Source organism: Eschrichtius robustus, chromosome 8, assembly GCF_028021215.1.
Source record: "Eschrichtius robustus isolate mEscRob2 chromosome 8, mEscRob2.pri, whole genome shotgun sequence".
Lineage (NCBI taxonomy): Eukaryota > Metazoa > Chordata > Mammalia > Artiodactyla > Eschrichtiidae > Eschrichtius > Eschrichtius robustus.
This window is the reverse complement of record NC_090831.1, coordinates 73,599,396-73,615,871: the sequence shown is the minus strand read 5'-3', so window position 1 is coordinate 73,615,871 and position 16,476 is coordinate 73,599,396. Positions and strand designations below refer to the sequence as shown.

Sequence of the window (16,476 nt, the reverse complement as noted above, 5' to 3'; positions counted from 1 at the left end):
GCTGAAAAGTCCCTTTCTCTTCTACTTGCTCACATTTCAGAGGTTACACCCATCTTCAGGATTTTACTGGTAGTAATAAGAGATCATAAACACAATAAAGAAACTCTACTAAAATAGTGGAGATATGGCTAATCTGAAATATGTAATCAAAAAGTCAGGTAGAGGTATATGACTATATTGCTTGTATTTAAGTCCATATGTCTTACTTGAGATCTGTATGTTCAGTTAAATTTTGAAATAAAGCTCTATGATAAATACTAGAGAGACCAGAAGAGTTCATCTAATTTCCCCATCCTCCCCCCTGCACAATTCATCCGTGCTGGAAATGGCCCCTTCTTACGTTCCTGCCAGACACTGAAGCGGTTCAGACCCAAAAGGCTCCCCTTGGAGCACACAGATAGTTTGAGGTAGAAACAAAGAGATCTCTCAAGATAGAATTTACTTCTCCAGTCTGACTCTGGAATCCAAGAGAAAGGCAGAATTCTTTATAGTTTCTCTTACTCTTAAAAAAAGTCAGATGCCAAAATATTCCCGCCAAATGTCCAAATCAAGAGAAGAGAATGGAGTAAATATGGGTTTCTGTAATCAATGTTATTCATATAGAGGGATGTTGCTTACAGCTTTAAATAGTGCCTGGAAAACTTCCACAAAGTAATGAGCATCTTACAAATGTTTGTAAGTATGTAGTTATGTAGCTCACCTTTTGAATTTATAAAAATCAGAAATGTCCACCAGAAAGTTTTGCAATGTGACAGTGGAACTAAAAATATATAACAGCTACAGCTAACATTTACTGAATGCTCACTTTCATTTGACAAAAAAATAAGTAAGTATTTTAAAATAGAAGGTCTTATGGAGTGGTAACCTCTGCATGTCTTCACAGGCGTCCCTCCTTCCCTCTTTTCAGCACGAGCCAGCCTTGGCCGTATGACTACCGTCCCAGTCCAATCAGTTGCAAAATAAAAAGGAAAAGGTTGATTATGTCCATGTAGATGTTCAGGGCAGCAAAAACATACTCTTCAGGGTGCAGGTCAGAATGATGATGGTGCCCTCCCACCATCAGCTGTACATCCATCACCAAGTACTTAAAGAAAAGAAAGAAGAATTAGCTACTTAAATTGTACATTTCTATCAAGTAAGTATCCTAAATTTATCTGGAAAAATTATTTACCATCAGTAAATATATCACAGAGAGTAAATTTGTGGCTATAGATATTATTCTTACAGCCTCAATCATTCATGATGTCCCCAAGTTTGTGCTTTATCTATTAAAGCAAGTGCTTCATTCTCCTGAAGCCAGTGGGACCAAATCTGTGAGCCTTACTTTCCTTTCCTTCCAAGTCCAGAAAGCTCTGTGCCTTTAGCCAGTGATGTAGAGCAGGTGGGCAGATTGGACACAGAGAGAAACTACAAAATGCCCTGTGCTTGTGATTTTCCCACATGTTCTCACTGAAAAAAAGAATGAAAATAAAGATGGTTCCCCAACATTTAGACTCACCCACAGCAATAATTCTGAACTTTCCTTTGGGTGATAGCATTTTTCAAAACTTGACATTGGAGATGGCTTTGTGACGATGTCAGTATTTCCAAAATAGAATGAGAAGACTCATATATGGTTAAATAACCCCCAATTAAATGTTTTAGCTCAGCTGCGGTAGGTAAAATTATGAGCTTCTAAAGCATCAAGAAAAAAAGTCAGAGAGCCCTCTCACCCTTGTGTTTGTTGCGAAGTGAGCAGATGTGGGCAGCACAAGCGCATTAGAAGGAGGAAAAGAAAACAAGCGGCTCCTCAGGTCTTTATATCCAGACTGTAGACTAAGAGTCTAGTGCCGTGAGGCAGAGCTGCATCAGACAAGTCAACCCTGGCATTACAAAGAATTCTTGGGGTTTTAAAGACTCTTTAAAACAATCCATTTTAGAACAACATCCACTACAGGGAAACCTGTCCCAGGTAATTCAGGTATCAGCTCTCCCTGCATCCTGGTTGCCACTCAGGCTTCTAAGAATGAGGAGGAGGGGAGGAAAGAAACAGGAGGAAAAGAATGGGGCACCTTCTGGGTAGCCTCATATCAGTTCATGATAGATGCCATCTCATGTAATATGGGAATGACCCAGTTGAGGCAGGTGAGGTTAACAGAGCCTCCAAGAAGGGAAGATCACACTGTAGCAGGTGGCAGAGAAGGGAGTCAAACCCAAGTCTGCGGGTTGCCAAAGCGACTGCTTCACCTGGACCACTAAGTCCCTTCCCACTTATCCTCCCTCTCCCTATGTCTGATTCCAGTAACTCTGTGGCAGAAAAAGCTAGAATGACCAACCATTCCAGTTTGCCCAGGACTTTTGTGTGTCTTCAGAAACCCCTCAGTCCCAGGGAAACGAGGACAGTTGGTCATCCTTTAAAAAAGGCCTCTAGCAGCTGAGCTTCCAGCCTTGATCTTAGCCTCCATCTGTCACCCTGGAGTCCTTCTGTGGAAAAGTGCTTTTCTTTCTTCCTCCCCTCCAAGAACCCCTGACTTTATCTTATTTCTTCTTACAAGAGAGATAATGACTCCTAATCATTTCATGTATTGGTGGTTAGGAGTGCACCTCTCAGGTGAGGTTATGTGTTTGAAGGCAGATAGGAAAGTGGGAGAGTAAGGTGAGCTGGGATCCAGCTGTCTTCCCCCCAACCCCAGGGGAAGAGGGCTCAGGACACCATGCAAGAGACAGCCAGCCCACAGGGAAGCCCTGGTCAGGATTAGAAGCCCCAGGAGCATCTGAGGGTTCAATAAGCAATTATCACAAGGTTGTAGGATGCAAAGTTACTGTACAACAGTCAATTACTTTCCTACATGCAGCAATGTATAAGTGAAATTGGAAATTAAAAACACAATACCATTTACATTAGCATCCAAAAAACTTAAATACTTAGGTATAAATCTAACAAAATATATACAAGAACTATATGAGGAAAACTATAAATCTCTGATGAATGAGATCAAGGAAGAACTAAATAAATGGAGAGACATTCCATGTTCATGGATAGGAAGACTCAATATTTCCAAAATATCAGTTCTTCCCAACTTGATCTATAGATTCAACACAATCCCAATCAAAATCCCAGCAAGTTATTTTGTGGATATTGACAAACCATATGGAGAGACAAAAGTTTATATGGAGAGACAAAAGACCCAGAATAGCCAATACAATATTGAAGGAAAAGAACAAAATTGGAGGACTGATGCTACCAGACAACAAGATTTACTATAAAGCTACAGTAATCAAGATAGTGTGGTATTGGTGAAAAGACTAAACAAATAGATCAACAGACAGAATAAAGAGCAAAGGCAATACAATGGAGCAAACATAGTCTCTTCAACAAATGGTGCTGAAACAACTGGACATCCACATGCCAAAAAAATGAATCTAGACACAGATCTTACACCTTTCACAAAATAACTCATAATGAATCATAGACTTAATTATAAAACATAAAACTCCTAGAAGATAACATAGGAGGAAACCTAGATGACCTTGGGTATGGCGATGATTTTTTTAGATATGACACCAAAAGTATGATCCATGAAAGAAATAGTGGATGAACTAGACTTCATTAAAATTAAAAATGTCTGCTCTGTGAAAGACAATGTGAAGATAATGATAATACAAGCCACAGACTGGGAGAAAATATTTACAAAAGAAATATCTGATAAAGGACTGTTATCCTAAATATACAAAGAACTCTTAAAACTCAACAATAAGAAAACAAACAACTTGATTACAAAATGGGCCCAAGAACTTAACAGACACTTCACCAAAGAAGATATACAAATGGCAAATAAGCATATGAAAAGATGCTCTACATCATATGTCATCAGGAAAATGCAAATTAAAATTACAATAAGATACGACTACACACCTATTAGAATGGCCAAATTCTGGAACACTGACAACACCAAATGCTGGTGAGGACATGGAGCAACAGGAACTCTCATACACTGCTAGTGAGAATACAAAATATTACAACCACTTTGGAATACTGTCTTACAAAACTAAACATACTCTTACTGTATGATCCAGTGAACATGCTCCTTGGTATCTACCCAAAGGAGTTGAAATCATCTGTCCATACAAAAACCTGCACATGGATGTTTATAGCAGTTTTATTCATAATTGCCAAAACTTGAGAGCAAACAAGATGTCCCTCAGTAGGTGAATGAATAAATTAACTGTGGTACATCAAGATGGTGGAATATTATTCAACACTAAAAAGAAATGAGCTACCCAGCCATGAAAAGACATGGAGGAAATCTAAAGTGCAAATACTAAGTAAAAGAAGCCAATCTGAAAAGGCTTCATATGGTATGATTCCTACTCTATGACATTCTGGAAAAGGCAAAACTTGGAAACAGTAAGAAGATTAGTGGTTTCCAGGGGTTGGGGATGGGGAGGGATCAACTGGTAGAACAAAGAAGACTTTTAGAGCAGTGAAAATATTCTGTATGATATTACAATGATGGACACATATCATTATATATTTGTCCAAATCCATAGAATGTACAACACCAAGAGTGAACCTTAATGTAGACTAAGGACTTTGGGTGATTATGATGTGTCAATATAGGTTCATCAATTGTAGTAAATGTACCACTTTGGTGAGGGCTATTGATAATGGGGCAGGCCATGCGTGTATGGAGGCTGGAGTATATGGGAAATCTCTGTACCCTTCTTTCAGTTTTACTAAGAACCTAAAACTGCTCTAAAAAGAATTGTCTTTATAAAAAATAAAAAGGAGGAGGAGGAGGACGAGAAGACAGAGGAAGGAGCAAGTGACCTGGAGAGGTTTGCAGTGAATTACTGACTCCACTTGACTCCAGGCCTAGCAGAGGGCTTAGGGCCCCATCAATGCACATACCATACTCTTTGTCAAAGAAAGGGAGAAATGGACTTACGAGTGAGAAGATCACAGTTCCAAGTCCAGCATACAATAGATGCAACCACTGCAAAAAGAAAGGAAACCACTGTATATTAAGAGTAAGACTTGGAACAACTCAGGGGATCACTTAGGTCACTGCTGTTAGATAAGATATTAAGAAAGTCAAAGCTGTGGAGAGAATTAATCTTTTCTTGAACATAGTCGGTCAACAGCATCCACTCAATTCCATTCAGCAAGCCCCATCCACATAGTTCTTCAAGAGAATGTGCCCTCCCCTCAGCTCAGGGAACATAGTGACCCTCACACAGCCTTGCTAGAGCTGATTGACAAGAGGTGGAAGATAACACTCCAACAGCAGTGAATCTCTTGACCGACCAAGAGCCTCTTACCTGTGACCAGGATCAAACAGATGCTCTAGGCCAGTTAGAAATCAATTCTCAGGATAGAGGAATCCAGGCAGCAGTTCTATCATGAGCTAGTGTTGGAGCTATTACTTCACAAGCAGAAATGGCCAATCACCTCAGTTCAAGAAAGGGAGGTGGGGTTTCCATTTCCGTGAATTCTGGCTCTTCTTCCCACCTAGGAACTCCATGAGAGTCTCTGGGTCTTTGCCTTGACCTAGTCTGTGCGGTATGTGTTCCTTGCAACCAGAACAGCCCTGATCAGAATATGTGACAAATTGGCCTAAATGCCAAAGGGTTTGGCTGTAGAAGAGCAAAAGGAAGTGGTGTATAACATCTGAGAAGCATAATGGCGTTCACTCTTTAGGAGGAGAAAGCTAGTCCTAGAGGGTTGGGGAGCACTCTGCTAACCAGGGAAGGTTCTCGGGGAAAGAGAGAAATCAGGAGTCAGTGACACAGAGGGGGAGGCACAGTGTTTCCAGACTGAGCTAGGTGTAAGGAAACAGCTGACAACTGGAGTCTGAAGGATTCAAAATTGCCAGAGTCCAGCAAGGTTGGACATATTTAGAACAAGGGTCTGTCAGTGGTTCACCCCAAGATCCTCTCAGGGGAGGACAGCTGTCGCCTAGGGTCGGAGCTCAATCTTCATGCCCAGACCTCCTGTCAGTGGTGTCCTACCACAACTGGTGCAGCAGGTGGCCTCACAGACCTTCAGCTACGGGGAGGGGCATGTAACTGACCAGGGCCCGGTGGCTGTGTGGTGCAACCCACTGTAGTTTGCTCCTGGGTCACGCTTCGCCATCTCAGTCATTGGTGGGGGCAGCAGGACCTTCCTGGGAGACCCCGGACGGCTGTAATGGTCCACATTAGCTCCAGGAGCCCCTGATGGCACCACATCCAGAGTGCTCCCACCTTCCTTCCCTCTCCTGAACCTGGGGTCACATATGCTGTCGTGGTCTGACAGCTCTTCCAGCCTTCGTTGCCGCCACACTTTTCTCCCACAGACATTTCTCCTATCAAAGTCCTTGCAAGTTTCACCCATCTGGTGTCTGCTTCTCAGAGGATGCAGACCAACAATACAACCAGCACTTCACCCTATATTCTAACAATTCTCTGAGGTTTACAAAGGAGATCCCACTTACATATGATCGTATGAAGATTAAGAGAATTCCATAGATAATAAGTACGAAGAGTAAAACAAACAGCATTCCATTTAGCAAGGTGAAATCGCACTGAGGAAACATAAACAACACAAAACCAATTAAATTATCATCCATAAGCAATTTCAAGGTGTTTAGAGATGCATTGTGTACCCACTAGACGGAAACTGGCCCATTTGCTAATAATTTCCCCTGGCTAATCCCAAGAACCATGGAAATCCATTAGCCCCTAAGCACTGAAAAATGCTACATAAAAAGTGTTGTATTTCTTCAGGAGGGAGAAAAGGGTAAGATATGGATGAAATAACAGGAGCCACAAACTGATAATTTTTGAAACTAGGTAATGGGCACATGGGAGTTCATTAAACTATTCTTTGTATCTATATAAAATTTTCCCTAATAAAAAATGTACACTGAGTAAGCAGGATGTAAATTTGTAAGTATAGTATGATCATAATCATTCATATTTTTAAAAGCATGTGCATAGACTACATTAATGGAATTAAATAGACAAAGATGTTAACTGGGTACCTTTTTCACATTTGTATGTATATATTTCAATAAAAATACATATACTAAGCTTTCAAAAATTACTGTTAATTATTCTTTTGTAATCTTAAAATTTATTAATATGCTTTTTGGTTTTGCTTCTATAAATCAGTAACCAAGTCAGCCTAGGGAAGATTAGAATTTTTTTTAAAGAAAGAGGAATATTCGTCTTCTGGCCTGAAAAAAAAAATGGATTAGGAAGCAAAAGAATCCAAGGTATTTTCTTGCAAGAGTGTTTTCCTAATTCCTCTATGTTTCCTATTTCACTCCCTACCCTTACCACACCAAGAGAATAATCTACCAGGTCCCTGAGTCTGGTTCTCAGGCCGGAAGCATCAGCAGCGCCTGGGAAATGTATGTTATTGGCCCCCATCCCAGACCTTGTGAAGCAGCAACTCCAGGAGGAGTGAATTCTGTGTTTCACACGCTCTCCGGGTGACTCTGATGCCTGCTAAGAAAGTTTGTCTAGAGCTGTGCTTTCAATACACTTGGCTACTGAGCACTGGAAATGCAGTTAGTTCAAACTGAGATTGCTGCAAGTATGAAATACACACTGGATTTGAATTTCGAAATAAAGAATGTAAGGTATCTCATTAATATTTTTGTTATACTGATTACATGTCGAAATGATAACACTTCACATATACTGGGTTAAATGAAATATATTATTAAAACTAATTTTACCTGTTTCCTTTTACTTTTTTAACATGGTTACTAGGAAAGCCAGAAGCCTGAAGGCAAGGACTCCATGGAGGTGTGGCCCACAGAAAGCCGAGAGCCCGAGGGAGGAGGGGCAAAGAAACATATTCACACACTCCCTTATGACAGAAATCTGCTTCGATAATACGTACTTTTGTTTGAAGAGCAAATAAAGTGAGTGATATCGTCACTAGAGCGGTTGCTGCCGTTGCCCACAACACTTCCTCGGCATTATAGAAACTAAAACCAGAGACTGTGATTATTGTTCACATAGCATTCAAAGAAAAGCACACACACACACACACACACACACAAATGTGTATCAAAGACTTACACTGACACGGTTCCTAGCAGCAGACCTTGAAGAATTGTCTAGGAACAAAAATCACAATAAATCAGAAGCCTGAACCCCAAGGCCAAAATCCAGAAGAGATGGTTTGAGGTTTGTGCATTCTGGCAGGGTCTAGTGAGCTAGTGGGAATATGTATGATCCCAGCGCACAAAGCTACAGGCTATGAATATGGGAAATAAATAATGGAAACATACAATTCTTTATCGTTCTCCCTGACTGACAGAAAAAATTATTTCATGAGTAAATATTTCTTAGAACACAATAGCAACTTTCAGCATATTCAGTGAGTTAAATATGTATTAATTAGGAATGTGGAAACCAAGGTAAAAGCTTTATCTGTAGACCATATTGTCATTAATCAAATAGGGCCATCCACACAGAATCTTAACATTTTATCAGAGCAGGATATGCTATTTCTACTAATGCTCCACCAAAGGTTTCTGTACTGACCTTTCCCATAGTGCTTGGATGAGAATAAAATACGTCAAACCTCAGACGTGGAATGAGGATTGAGACCTCAGTACCAGGGGATGAGCTGGAGGACACACCTACTAAGCATGGAGCTGCATTGGTAGGTGCCAATCCAGGGCTCTGAAGAGGGCTGCACCGGGGCTGCATTGGGGCTGTATGTGGGCTATATGGGGGCTGGAGGGTTCCCATGGTCCAAATGGAGCCAGGGATGGGGCAGTGAGGGAGAGAGGGAGGGGTTGAGAGCCAGAAGGCAGTCAAGCTGGAGGATGAGACCAAAAAGGCTATGAGGATGTGCCCAGGCCCACAGTCAGGCTCCAGGGCAGCCGGCAGGCCAGTAAGAACTAAGTCAGCAGCGGCTGCAAGGCCTGAGGACATTCCCCAGCTGGTAGGATGCTCCGTCAGAGACAAATCCAGAGACTAGCTGGTCCATGGCAAGAGCCAGGAAAGAACCTTCTAGTCTCCGGGAGTAAATGTGAGGACACATCCTATCCACAGTGCTAGGACTGCCTGAGGGACTTTGAACTTCTCCAGCTGGCTAATGACATCCAGGATTGGAGACTGGAAAAGAACCGGAGCCCCGGGAGTCCCGGATTGCCTCTCTGGATCTCCCAAATCCAGTGGGTAAGCCTGATTCTCTGTTCAACAGACCAAAGTAAACTGTCTTTATTGACCGTATAGGTTTTTTTTTTAAGTGCATCTATTCCATGTACACATGATATTTTAACAATGTGCTTGCTTTCAACCTTCCCTTTTATAATATTTCTTCTCTTAGGCTGTTACCAGCTTAGAAATAAACGGCAAAACCTTGGAGATGAGAGCTTCCTTTGAGATCAGTAACTTTGATCTCTTCTTGAAATAAACATTAGAACTATTGAAAAAGTTAAAAGAAAACATCCAAAAATTTCTGGAAAAATACCTCTCCCCGTCCCATCGTCTCTTCCCCAGGATTCCCAGTATCTTTCTATGTCTGGCTTTTAACTCCCACCCCTTCTGAGTGTGGTCTGTGCTGTTAAGTGCAGGAACTGGGAGACTCTACTTGCTCACCGGGACAATGAGCAGTGTACCCACACCAGCTAAGAAAGGCCCCTCAACGCTCCGTCAGCTGAAGAAATGCCCAGATGTGGGTATCAAAGACACAGTCTTCTCCAGCGTCATGACCACGTGTCCTTGCTCACGTTGACCACCAGGAGGCGCAGATCCAAATCTAGGCTCATCACACTCAAATGCATGGAACTATGCATTTTGTGCACGAATCTCACCTTTGGCTTTATTTTCCTTTCCTTATTTTTCCTTCCATCAGATTTCCCCACCAATTTATCTTATCTTCTTATATTGTGCATATTTTATAAGCTACCTCAACTCTGATGTGGAACCAGGTGAGGAACAAGTGAATTGGTAAGTAAATCTTCACTTGGAAGGGTGGTCAGCAGTTCATGGGAGCAATCGCGAAGAATCTGACTTTCTTTCCAACACACTAAATCATACTGAGATTCTGTTCTGGATTTTCCTAAGAGGGGCAAACACTACTGTCAGTGAGTTTCAAAGAGTCCACTGCTTCCAGGAGGCAAGAGGTTTGGCCTGACTGGTGTAAACATTAATAAACAGAAACCTCAATTACAATAGAGTCAGGACACATTGAAAAAGAAACAAAATAAATTTTACAAAAATAAGGAAAATTACATTTCTTGCACACAATTTGTGAACTCACTCTCCACAACAAAATGTGTTTTTTGTCTCTGACAGAGGACAGTCAGGTTAACTGTTCCTGAAATGTAGCCCAGACTCTGGAGTGGGCCTCTCAGAAGCAAGTTTGCTGGCACAGAGGAGTAGCCCAGGGTCCCCAAATTCTCTAGTTTGTTAAAAGGGTGTGGATTCCAGGTCATAAGTAAGTTTATGACTTCAAAGTTCATCCAAGAGAATGTCTCACAAATAATTTCTATTTGTATTATTCCACAGAAAGATTTTCCACAATAAATGGAATGAATTTAATAATGTGATGAAAATATATTTCAGAGATGAACGACAACGGATGCTAATGAGGTTTACTTACAAATAATCCCAGGAGAATGTAATTCGCAGGCACCTGGCGGCGGAGCTTCCCACAGCAAGCAAGTATAATAAATACAACAAAAAATGCTGGCCTGGGGATAATTTAAAACCATGTGTTATTTGCTTATATCATATGATATGTCATATGATATAGGTAGATAGATATAGAGATGTATTATCTGATAATAAGTATTATAAAGTAAACAAAAATGTAGATTATTACCTTTACCTCTTTCTTTTTTTTTTTTTTGCTTTTAAAATTAACTTTTCTCATTGCCATCCACACATAGCTTGTGGGTTCTTTTTTCAAATTTTTTATTTTGAAATACTTGTAGATTCACAGGAAACTGCAAAGGAACAGAGGTCCTGTGTACCCTTTACTCAGTTTCCCCCCATTTTACATATTTAAAGTAGAATACCCAAACCAGTAATGTAACATTGGTACAGCATGTATATACGTAATGCTATGTCATAGACCTATGATGCAAATCTATGTGCAGATCCATGTAACCAGCACCACAATCAAGATGTGGAACTATCTCATCATTAAGATATCCTACCATCCCATTATGGTCACACACACACACACACACACACACACACACACAAAACCCTAACTCCCACAACCACTAATTTGCTTATTTTCCATCTTTATAATTTTGTCATTTCAAGAATGTTATACCTTGGGACTTCCCTGGTGGCGCAGTGGTTAAGAATCCACCTGCCAATGCAGGGGACACAGGTTCAAGCCCTGGTCCAGGAAGATCCCACATGCCGAGGAGCAACTAAGCCCGTGCGCCACAACTACTGAGCCTGTGCTCTACAGCCCACGAGCCACAACTACTGAGCCCGCATGCCACAACTATTGAAACCTGCGTGCCTAGAGCCTGTGCTCTGCAACAAGAGAAGCCACCGCAATGAGAAGCCCACACACCACAATGATGAGTAGCCCCAACTCGCTGCAACTACAGAAAGCCCATGCGTAGCAACAAAGACCCAACGCAGCCAAAAATTAATTAATTAATTAATTTAAAAAAAGAATGTTATACCTTTACCTAATTTTTAATAAGGACATCAATCAATAGCTAGTAGAAAAAACTTTTAATTTAATCCAATAATACTTACAAGAGTGCGTAGGTGAACCAGGGATTCTTGACCACCCAAACTCTTAAAGCCTTCCTGGTTAAAAAAATAATAGTTTTACACAATAAGTAGCTTATTTTGCTAACTAGTGTAGTATTTAAGTAGAAGTTAAACAATCTCATGAGAAGAAAGGGGGGAAACCCTAAATGGTTGACAATGACAGATGGGAAAGGAAACAGTAAAACATAAAACTGTATCTTGCTTCTTAAAATAGATTCACAGAAAAGTACAGTCATAAGTTGTAAGTGAAATTTGGATAAATGCAAATGTCCTAGTGAAGTTTTAATTTTAAAAGATACTGAGATTGATATGTACACAAAGCAAAAGTAATCAAATTCTCATATGTTTGTTTGTAAACACAGATTTTCAAAGGATGGTTTAAGCCGTGATGGATCATAGTCCCTGAAATAATTTCTGCATTTAACAGAGCTCCAGCCTCCAAGCCTCCATAGTCTCACCTTTCTTCCTTTACCCAGTTTTATCTGTGGAAATAGCTTGGGGAAAATAAAAAAGAGAATAGTGCCCAAAATAAGGGAAAATTCTTAGCTTAGGAAGTTAAACTCCAGAAATCTACCAACACCTTCGTCTAGAAGTTGCCTCAGAAAAACAAAGCGACAGAAATATTATATCCTATGAATGATTAAGGAAAAATAGATAATCTTTTAATGATCAAAATTAAATTGAGCTATTCAGTGAGAATTAATATGGGCAGCTTAATACTTAATTTACATAAGTAATAAAGATTTACCAGAAGAGAAACAGGCTGATGATTGCCCCGGTGATCAGCAGCTGAACTGACAGGAGGAAGAACACTTTTACGATGAAAGCTGAGGAGACAGAAACCTTATTTTTATGACACAATATTCAAAAGTAAAAATATAAATGTAATTACGTATTTTTGACACTTAATGAAAGAAAATTTTCCTCTGATTTTTTTGAGGATAGGAAAGGGAGTGCTAGTTTAGAGTTGGCCAATAGAGTGACAACAGTACAGCTCTGCAGAACTCTCAGAAAAGACTCAGTCCAGACTGTTAGAGGCATTTTATTGAAGATCTGAGGGTTTATCCATGAAAGCCCCCAAATTTTAAAGACCAAACTCAGGGATTTAATTCCTCATTATGGACACCCCATCCTCCTTAGGACCAAAAGTGACCTGAAAGTCTCAGAATGTTGCAAACCCATCATTAGGGATTCAGCTGCACCCCTGCATAGATGGAGCCCAGTGATGCCCTAGGGACTACTGGGGGAGAGGGTGTTTACCCCTCTGCAGAGGGACTTGGGCTGCAGGGAGTTTGCAGAGCTTCTCCACCACTTTTCTCTCTATCCTCCCTGCCTTTAGCAACTCCCTTCCCTCCTGCTTGTGCAGAAACTTGATAACCTGACGAATTGTTAAGTATGACCAAGGAGTTCCAAGCCAATGGCGTGCCAAAGCAGAATGCAGAGCTTGTTGGCATCTCTGTTTGCTTACTTCCAGCTGACTACACAGGTTTTCCTGGAGCCCTCGGAATATGACACCGGTGATGACCATTTACTTTTTTGTGGCCTTATCCCAGTTTTAGAAGAAAAAAAAAGAAAGAATGCTGCTTAAAGTTGACTTATAGGATTGTCAACTGTGTCCTTCTGCTGGGCAGTTTCTGTGCATTTGAAGTGTGACAACAAAGAAATAGGACTGAGCTATCTTAATCAAAATGCCAGAACATATATACCCAAATGTGTGCTGCCTACATTAAAATAGCCACTTATTTAACATTAAATTCACATCTAGTATGTATCAAGGACTGTGAGGGAATAGATATTAAATGTGGTCCAGCCACATAAGACTAGACATATAGATCAATGAGGTAGAATTGAGAGCCCTAAAATAGTCCCTTACATTTGTGGTCAATCCTACAAATATGGTCAATTGATTTCTAACAAACATACTAGAACAATTCAATGGAGAAAGATGAGTCTTTTCAACAAATGGTGCTGGGACAATTGGAGATACACATATAAAATGATGAATTTGGGCCCCTTTCTCATATCAAACATACACAAAAGTTAATTAGTTAAACATGGATCATAGACATAAACATAAAAAATATAATTCTTGGAAGAAAGCATAGGTGTAAATCATTGTGAGCATGGATTAGGCAGTGATTTTTTTAGATATGATACCTAAAACACAAGCAAGGAAAAAAAAACCAAATAAATTGATTTCATCAAAAGTAAAAGCTTTGTGCTTCAAATGACACCATCAAGAAAGTGAAAGAAAACCCACAAACTGGGAGAAAATATTTGCATATCATGTATCTGAAAAGGGATCTAATACATAAAGAACACTTACAATCCAATTACAAGAAGACAAATAAGAATTTAAATTGGGCAAAACCTGTGGAGTGCCCTCCCACATTGACGCTGGGCTTGACCACATGACGTGTTGGCCAGTGAGACATTAACACTGGCTTGATTAGTAGAGGCTTGATAAATGCTTACACACTGGGGCTTGTCCATCTGGTCTACCTCTTCTTGGGACCCAGCTCCATGTGATGAGAAGCTCAAGCCACAAGAAGAGAGCCAACAACCAACACAAACTGCCATCCATGTCAGGGAGTCATAATGGCCATTGCAGCCTCAGCTGCCAACTAGGAGCTCCAGAAGGCCTCTTTCCAGCCACAAGGTAGAGGGTGAGGGCCACAGGGAGACAGCAATGAGATTCACAGTCCATCTTCAAGTCGTCCAGGTCCTAAGAAGGCGTAAAGGTGGCAGAGTGTTCACCGGGGACCTAAGCATTTGCTTTGAATTGCCTACCTTCCAACTTCATATTTCATGAAAGAAAAAAAAATTCTCATTTATTTAAGCCACAGTTTTTCGGACTTCTGTACAGCTGAATGTATTTCCTATACAGAATTAATATGTAGGGCTCTGAATTAGTATTCTTTAAAACTTAAGCCAATATCATGGTATCACCTTGTATGTAGGTAAGAACATTCTACGTTCAATGACTAATTCACGTTTCCTGAGAAAACCACGTTATTCACCATAATATGTGTATCATGAATTTATGAATGCCCTGGAAAACTTGGGGACCATCTTTTATTGCAGGCCTATGTCATGTTTCATGGTATAGCATGACTGGGAAAAAACTAAAAGCAAAATTAAATCCTACAATCCACCCTGTGTAAACATTTTAAGAGAACATTTGCTTTTCTCTTCCGAAAAGGTCATTTCTATATTCTCACCTCTGCGGATAGCTGCTTCTGAGAATGGGCCAGATAAAGGATTGCTGTCCTCTGTGGTGGTCTCTGCTGAAATTTCTACCACATAGGTATCCCCTTGCTCACCAGCTTTGGAGTGTGGATTCCCATGAGTTTGTTGTGGCCCATGAGTTGAAGATGAAGTTCCGTAGGACCGAGCAGACTTGGTCTGGATATTATCATCTGCTGCTTTCTGAACCAGATATTGATGATCTCCAGAACTAAAGTCTATTGGTTCACTGACCTCCAAGTCCATTTTCCTAGAAAGGGAAAATTGTTATTCAGGTCCTTATGACCATACCACTACAACCTTAGCATCTTCATAACATTAGATGATTTTTTTCTTAATTTCAACTCCTTGGTTCAGTACTTCCCAAGTCAGTGCTCAACACATATTTGTTGAATGAATGATGAACAAATACTTTTAATATGAGGCCTACAGAGTAAAATAACTTGCATCCTATTATGAAATTAATATGTTTATGAATTCATTCTGCAAGGAGTTAATAAACTCCCTCTTGTGTGGAGCTGCCCTTGTCACCTTTGCCCTCAAAGAGCTTACATTTTGGGAGAGAAGATAATCAAATAAGCAATAATATAAAAGGCAGTATAAGCAGGGCCAGAAACAATGGAGGATGTTATGAGAGCAACAAAGTCTGGAAGAAGATTCAGGGAGTAGAAGAGGTTGTCCAAACCTTCCAGAGAAAGTGAGGTTTAAGCCAAGGCTGGAAGATGAGGAGGAGTTAGTCAGGTGAAGAGGTAGGGAAAGGTTTTCTCAGGCAGAGGAATCAGCCTGGACCAGGACTGGAGGAAGCAGAGAGGGCAGGCTCCAGAAACTGAAAGAAGTTCATGTGGCTGGAGTAGGGAGTTCAAAGGGGAAAGCAGAGTGAGTTTAGACAGGAGAGTAGTGGGGGCCAGTCACTGCGGGGCTGGCAAGCCAAGTTCATCCCCAAGCCATGACTGAATAGTGGTCCCCCAAACATGTCCACATCCTCATCCCTGAACCTGTGAACATGTTATTCCATATGGCAAAAGCAACATTGCCGATGTGATGAAGTTAAGGACTCTGAGGTGGGAATATGATCCTGGACTAACTGGATGGGCCCAGTCGAATCACAAGGGTCCTTATGACTATACTTATAAGAGGCAGGAGGATCAGCATCCGAGAAGAAGATGTGACAAGAGAAACATAGGTCAGAGTGATGCAGTGGCTGTTTTTAAAGATGGAGGAAGGGACCATGAGCCAAGAAATGTGGGAGGCCTGTAGAAGTCGGAAAAGGTAAGGAAATGTATTCTTCCCGAGAGCCTCCAGAAAGGAATACAGCGCTGCTGACACCTTGATTTTAGCCCAGTGAAACTGATTTCAGACTTCTGACTTCCAGAACTGTAAGATAATACATTTGTGTTGTGTTAAGGTGTTACGTTTGTAGTAATTTTTTACAGCAGCAATGAATAATTAATACAATGGAGAATCACTGAAGGTCTTCCAGCAGGAGGCCATGAG

At 40.7% G+C, this 16,476-nt stretch overlaps 1 protein-coding gene across 1 annotated transcript; it reads right to left on the bottom strand.

The window, feature by feature from the left end:
• Positions 1-931: 931 nt before the first annotated feature.
• Positions 932-15,228, bottom strand: LOC137768179 (protein lifeguard 2-like). Its single transcript, XM_068549524.1, has 9 exons — positions 14,958-15,228; positions 12,485-12,563; positions 11,719-11,772; positions 10,595-10,685; positions 8,056-8,093; positions 7,874-7,961; positions 6,456-6,545; positions 4,929-4,976; positions 932-1,084 (listed from the first exon to the last, which is right to left on the bottom strand). The coding sequence occupies exons 1-9, from the start codon at positions 15,226-15,228 to the stop codon at positions 932-934; spliced, it is 912 nt and encodes a 303-aa protein (XP_068405625.1).
• Between the last annotated feature and the right edge of the window lie 1,248 nt (positions 15,229-16,476).

Bases quoted from the DNA above. Each gene is read 5' to 3' on its own strand.
- LOC137768179 (XM_068549524.1), bottom strand. From the start codon at position 15,228: ATGGACTTGGAGGTCAGTGAACCAATAGACTTTAGTTCTGGAGATCAT. The intron at 8,094-10,594 runs GTAAGTAAACCT...TTTTGTTCCTAG, and splicing joins ACATTCTCCTGGGATTATTT to ACAATTCTTCAAGGTCTGCT. The intron at 7,962-8,055 runs GTAAGTCTTTGA...CTCTGGTTTTAG, and splicing joins CTGCTAGGAACCGTGTCAGT to TTTCTATAATGCCGAGGAAG.